This window comes from Hyperoodon ampullatus (genome assembly GCF_949752795.1).
Source record: "Hyperoodon ampullatus genome assembly, chromosome: 2".
NCBI lineage: Eukaryota > Metazoa > Chordata > Mammalia > Artiodactyla > Ziphiidae > Hyperoodon > Hyperoodon ampullatus.
Window position 1 is genome coordinate 27,017,872 of NC_136915.1, and position 6,798 is coordinate 27,024,669.

The 6,798-nt window shown below is 57.4% G+C and overlaps 1 protein-coding gene across 1 annotated transcript; it reads right to left on the bottom strand.

Moving 5' to 3' along the window:
- Positions 1–332: 332 nt before the first annotated feature.
- On the bottom strand, positions 333–6,460 carry FNDC5 (fibronectin type III domain containing 5; the record flags this gene model as incomplete). Its single annotated transcript, XM_079696701.1, has 6 exons — positions 333–371; positions 1,272–1,405; positions 3,491–3,580; positions 3,941–4,139; positions 4,611–4,726; positions 6,292–6,460. 6 exons carry the CDS (start codon positions 6,458–6,460, stop codon positions 333–335), a joined length of 747 nt encoding a protein of 248 aa, XP_079552827.1.
- Positions 6,461–6,798: the final 338 nt, after the last annotated feature.

The window sequence follows — 6,798 nt, forward strand, 5'->3', positions numbered from 1 at the left end:
TCAATCTAGGTGCTTGTCACCTCCCAGGAGCTTTGTGCATTTTCTCAAAGAGGAAGCCAGTCCAGGAGAGGCGAGGAGGCAGAAAGAAGGCTGTGTCTCATGCAGCTTTGCCTTTTCCAGAACAGGGCCAGGCCTTTTCATTTTGTGGCTTATTTTTTGCAGAATTTGGGTTTGCAGTTCAGCCTTCTTCACCAGACTAGGATGGGGGGCAGAGGGAGAACTGTGCAGCTAGCTGTGCCTCCCCGCCATGGCAGTCCGCTTCCTCCCTGTGCCCATGGACCTGGGGACCAGCAGAGAAGAAAAATGAAATCCTTCTCCCTGCAGACAGGCAGTCATGCTTCGATGATGTTCACCGAGGGCTTGTTTGGAAACTGGGAGGAAAAAAAAATGAGAGAAGCGGCCAGGGCTAAATTGAACAGACTTCTTGCAAGGATGGAAACAGGGAGAAGACACCAGAAGGAAGGGAGCAGCAGGGCTGCAGCCTAAAAGCCAGGCTCTTGTCTCAGGTGGAAGGAAAGGAGGAGCCCTGCCTGGATGTCTTATCTCTCTGCCTCTCAAACCCAGCCTTCGGCTTCACTCAGCTGAATGGCCAGGACTGGGTCCTGGGCCCTAGCCGAGCATCCCGCTGGCTGGTTCTCTCACATCCTGCAGATCTGCCTCTGAGCGTAGCCTCAGCCACTGACATTGCTGAGGTGCTTCTGGAGATGGTGGATTAATAAGAGGCTTCAGGAGAGCGCCAGAGAGAAGCCAAGAGAGAGGACAGTAAGCCAGAGGGTGGAGATGGAGGAAGGAGGAGATGTAGAGAGAGCCAGATGTTTGTTGGATAATCATCGTCAGAACCATGAGATTCTCTTCCATTCTCTATGTCTCTCTTCTGAGCTGCTCAAAGCAAGCACTGAAAAGGTTTTCATATCTGTTTTACAGAAGAGGAAATGAAGGTACAAAGAGGTGAAGCACCTGCCCAAGGTCATATAGCACAGCAGGAGCATGAATGAGCCCAGAACCCCTACTCTTGCTGTCCCGCACCTACCGGGAGCTCTGCCCTCCCCACTCACTGCCCTCTTTTTAAAGCCCTACTGGCTCCTGGCACCCTGCAAAAGGAGAGGATCCAAAATCAATTTGCAGTGTCCCCTGTGTCACACAGGCAGCGGCCAAGCTTGGCTCTGTCCAGCTGCAGCCATGCCAGGCCCCAAGCTGACCCCTTCTGCAACCCGGGGACTACCAGGGTGCCAGCCACGGGGCCCCCGCCCGGGCCCAGGTCTTGCCCTCACCTTGCTGCGGAGAAGGCCCCCGCTTTGGTGCTCTGGTGTGCTGGTTTCTGATGCACTCTTGGTTTTTTCCTTGTTGTTATTGGGTTCATTGTCCTTGATGATGTCATACTGGCGGCAGAAGAGGGCGATGACGCCTGCAGGGGACGAGGGAAACCAGTCAGAGGCCAGAGCCCCAGTCCTTGCCTCTCCACTTCATGCCCACTAGACTAGGCTGAGCTCCTGTGGGTACCAGGCTCCAGATGGCCTCTCACCGGCACTACTGCAAGAGGCTGCCTCTGGCCTCTGGCTCCTGTATCCACCTGTCCCCTTCCCCACCAGCCCCTTCACTGCTGCTGGGCTGATCTTCCTACAACATGCTTCTGATCGTGTCTCCTCCCTTTCCTTCTTTTAAACCTCAGAGGGCTCCCCTTTCCTTTAGGGCAAAGAGCAACAGTAGCATTTGTCTAGCATGTGCCAGGCCCTGTGCTGGGCCCTGACATTCCATCTCACTGAGCCCTCATAGCTCTCTGAGAGCACTGGTTATTCCCATCCCCAGGTTACGAGGGAGGACAGTGATGAAGAGCTTAGATAACTCACTCAAGGTCACACGGTGGAGTGGGGGTGTGCACTCCAGGGCCTGCACTCTCCTAAATGTTTATCGTTATCAAACTAATATTTTTTGAAAGTCCAATAGTATCAAGGCAACCGCCTCCAACTCTCGTAGGTGTTTTCCCCATTTTTACCTCTATACTTGATTTACAGTGCTATTTCTTTTTTGTCCGCGCCACACGGCTTGCAGGATCTTAGTTCCCCGACCAGGGATTGAACCCGGGCCACAGCAGTGAAAGCCCAGAATCCTAACCACTAGGCCACAGGGAACTCTATAGTGCTATTTCCTGATCTGTTTTAGAGATTATCTGTTGACGTCCCACCATAGCATACAGAGCCTAACCACTCCCTCTACTTCCTTCCTCATCATCCTAGCAGAATTACATCACAATTTCGAGTTAATTCACTATTTTATATTGTTACAATGATGTGAATACTGTCTGTGCCAAGTCTAATAATGCACCAGAAGCAAACCTCCCCTTTTGTACAATCCTTTGTTTTTCCAGCTTTTTTTTTTTCTTCAAGTGTCTGCTTTTCTTTGTGTCTACGGAACATATTCTTCCATATGCTTCTACAACAGAGCCTGTCCTCTCAACCACGATGCTCATATAACTTCGACATGGTGTTTAATTCCCTCAAGAAGGACTCCAGTCCACTTGACAGCCTCAACAGCCTTTACCCCTCACTTTCTATCGTCTCTCTTGGGTCGCAGCTGCACTGAGTCAGACTGAGCTTAATTTCCTTCTTGAACACACCATGCCCAGAATACCCTTCCTCTTTTTGGCTGCCTGGTGAACTCCTACTCATCCTTCAAAGCTCAATCCCCATCTACCTCCTCTCTGTGTTTTTCTTGATTTCTACTCCTAGCCCCAGGATTCATTCATTCCCCATCCTCTGCTCCCATACATGGTGCTATTATAGCACTCATCACGTTGAATTATTGTTAAGTACGGGCCTGGCATCTCCCAGACTGAGTTCCTTACAAGCACATGGCTCTTCTGAGTCACGACTGTAGCCCTACTCTCTGGAACGGAGTGGCTGTTCAGTACATTCTGGTTGAGCTGAGTACAAAGGTGATGGTCTTTATCCCCAGGGAGCTCACAGACAAGTGGGAAAAGAGAAAGACAGGAACCCAAGTAACTTAGCTAAGAAGGGCTAAATTTAGAGAGGAGCACACAGGGTGCCGCGGGAGCATCGAGGCAGGAGGAACATTCTAATGGATGGGTTGGGGAGGCTTCACGCAGCCGGTCTCCGAGCTGTGTCAAGACGGATGAGTGGGTCAAGAGGGTGTCCCATGCCTGAGCTGCCCGGGCCTGAAGCACCTGGAGGCACAGCAACCCGGAAGAATACGGAGAGGCTGCTGCAGCCAGGGCTGGAAGGCCAGGGGCTTTGGCCACTCATTAGGGAGGGCAATCACTCATAATCCTACGAGGCAGCTACCGAACTGCTCGTTTTTTGGTGAGAGGTCAGTTAGAGAAGGGATCAGATCTGGCCCCCAGAGCAGAACTTAGGCTCCTAAGTCCTCTCACTGCCTCCAAGCCCCCTACCCTTCGTTTCTGTGAGTAAAGGGTCTGGTGAGGGTCCTCCACTTCCCCGAGGTGAAGTGAAGAAGGGCTTGGGGCCAGACTCACCGGCCCACATGAACAGGACCACGACGATGATCAGCACCTCGCCCGTCCGCAGCTGTTGGTTCCTCCCCATCTCCTTCATGGTCACCTCATCTGTATGGAGAGAGACACTAGCTCCAGGACTCCCTGGGCCCCTGCCAGCCACATTTCTAGGGCCAAGTGCAAAATATTAAGGGCTTATTTCTACAGGTGCCCACACACCTAACAAAAAGAGATTCTAGAACATGCTGATGGCTACTTGGGTGGCAGCGACTAGACTTAATCCAGAGCTGAAGGTTTGTATCCCATAGCTTGGGGGACCAGAGTGGACCTCCCTCTCTCAGGGGCTGCTTGGCTAGGCAGCAGGGGCTGGGGGAGGATGGGGAGCTCACGCTCTCCTCCAGCCGCCTGCCGCGCTAGCCCTGACCGCCCCTCCCCACACCCCGTCCCTTGCTAAAGGTGGCCCGGGCCTGCCTTTGTTCTTCGAGGCCATCTTCTCAGCCTCCCGTGGCGTCTTAAAGAGCACGGGCTCGCTCGCCGGACTCTGGCCCTGAATGGAGATGGCCTGCACGTGCACGATGTACTCGGTGTCCTCCTCCAAGTCCCAGAGCGCGCACGAGCGGGTGGTGGTGTTCACCTCCTGGATGAAGCGCAGCATCCGCACATCCTTCTTCTGTGGAGCAAAAGCCGGGCCCCAGGTTTCAGTGCCCAGGCCCCCACCCCACGTCTGCCCACCTCTCCAGCGGTGATAAGGCCTCACCTGGCTACCATGTTAAACCCCGGACATCCACAATCTGACTCAAGCATCCCATCATCCCTGCAGTTAGGTATTGATATCTTCATTTTACAGGTAAGGAGACAGATTCACAGAAGTTAGGGAAATTGCCCAAGGCCATTCAACTAGCAAGAACTGGAGCAAGGTCCTAAACTCAGATCTGTTTAAGATCAAAATCATGCCCTTAATTCCCAGATTCCAACCAAAGGATTCCCTTCTGGGGCCTCCCTTCCCAGCCACGTGTGCAGCTTTCTGCCCAACTCTCTTGCTCCTCGTTCCTTTTTCCTTTCTCTTTCGGCACCCCTTCCTCCCCCATCCACCACTTCTATCTTGATGCGTTCCTCCCTCCCAGGGACCCTCAAGGGTTACCTGCTGAGAGATGGCAAATCCAATGACGACCTCATCCTCCAGGACGTCCCAGCTCACCACTGCAGAGTTGGCCTTGAGGTGCCTGACGGTGACATTCACTGGGGCCGAGGGGCTATCTGGGGGTGGGGAGGCACCTGAGCCTGAGCACCCCCTGTTGTGAGGTCCAGGCCCATGGTCTCGTCAGTATGACAAGATAACCTGGGGATGGCCATGAGGTGGGAAAGAAGAAACCCAGGCCTTCCAGTGGGATTGGCACCTGGGTCTCAGTTCCTTAGTGGTTGAAGAGCCAGGCCTGAGAGGCCCCAGGCTCCTTGTAAACAGGGTGGGAACCCCTGCTGGCCACAACTGGCCCCACTAGGTTTCGAGCTAAAACTGATGAGCCCAAGCCAGGGCCAGGTCTAAAGGAGGAGGAATGAGAGGTGGGGAGACAGGCATGGGGGAGACATAGGTGGCCGGGCTGCAGGAGCTCAAGGTTAGTCTGGTGCAAAGCAATCAGAAGGCTCCCCAGTCCAGTGCTCTTTCTACAGAACTGCACTGTCAAGTGAGTGACCTTGAGGGAAGGAGAAAGACCCAGAGGTCGAGAAGAGCCTAGCTGGGTGAGCCCTGGGATGGGAGTGAGGACCAAGAAAAGAAGCCCCAGTACTGTGGAGACCCAGGCAGGATGAAGCCTGGGGAAAGGCCTCTTCTCCACACCCCACCAGCCCCAAGAGGCAGGTGGGAAGGCGGCAGAAGAAGATGGGGTCACTCAGAGCACGGCCCCTCAGTGGAGTCAAGAGAACAGGGTAGGGCCTCTTGGATGGGAGGAGAGGACAAAGGGGACCAGATGAGAGGAGAGTGATGAGGATGGTGGGGGTCAGGGAAGGAAGAACTTTCTAGGAGAGGGGCAGTGGACTCACACAGCTTCTGTATCCCGAAGAGGCAGGCGCTTAAAGGGGAAGAAGACCTAAGCCTAAGACCTCACCCCTCACCTCATAGGTCTGGGGCCTGGGGAGACAAAGCCAGATGTGGAGGCAGAGAGAGACAGAGGGACACAGACAGGGGCAGCAGACGCAAAACCGGAGAACAGACAGTCGGGTATCAGAGACAGACACAGGACGGAAGCAGGGAGACAGCACTGAGCAGCCAAGGAGAGTTGGGTCGGAGGAGAGATGAGCAAGGTGGCAGCAGCCAGAAGGGACAGGGACAGGGCATCAGGAGGGGCAGGGTGAGGAGGAGGCCAGGCCCCAGGGGGCAGGCCAGACTCCAGGCTCGGGGTCCACCCCACCTGTCCCTGTGCCCTCGGGTGCCGGTTCCCATCCCCCTCACACAGTGGGACCCCATCCCGCTCGACCTGCAGAGTTGTCCTGCAGGGCTTTGGGTCAAGGAGGGAGGCCCAAGGTGGGGGGACCGGTGTCCTCAGCTGCTCCCTGGGCCAGAGAAAGGAGCTAGGGCTCCTGAAGGAAAGGCCTGGGGTCAGGGCAATGGGATGCGGGGGCTGGGGAATCCCAAGACCGTGGATCCCAGAGCAGGGGTGGTGGGAAGGGGTTTGAGAGCTGGAGGTCGGGTCTTGGGGTCAAGCAAGCAGGAAAGGGGCTGGGGCGTGGGGCGAGGGGAGCAGTGAGCGGGCCTGAGACGGGGTCCCCAGGGGGCAGGCAAGGGACCCGAGGATGCCCGCCCGCGCCCCGCGCCCGGACCCCCTTACCCGCCTGCACCAGCCCGAGGCAGACGCAGCCCAGCCACAGGCGGAGCGCGGCGCGGGGCGGCCCGGGGTGCATGGCGGCGGCTTCGGCGTGCGGCAGCCGCTCGCGCTGGCGCTCCGGCCCGCGGCCCGCCCTGCCCGGCCGCCCCGTGCCGCCCCGCGCCGCCTGCATGTCGGCTCCGCGGACAGCGACTCCCGCGCGGCGGCGGCGGCGGCGGCGGCGGCGGCCGCGTCCACGTCGGGCGCCCGAGGGGCGGGGCGCCCCCGCTGCGGGGAGAGGCGCGGGGGCGGGGTGAGGGGCGGAGGGCGCCCCCTCGCCGCCCCGACCCCCGATGACCCGGCCCGCGGGGCTTCGCCGACCCGCGCTGCCACCCTCTCGCCTGTGCCGGAGCCCCAGCGGGGTTCTCCGTGCCCCACTGTGCTCAGCCCCAGCCTCGCACGCAGCCTCTCTCCCCGCCGCGCAGCCCTGACCGGGCCGCCACCGCTGCCCTTTCCCGAGGGAAAGGGAGG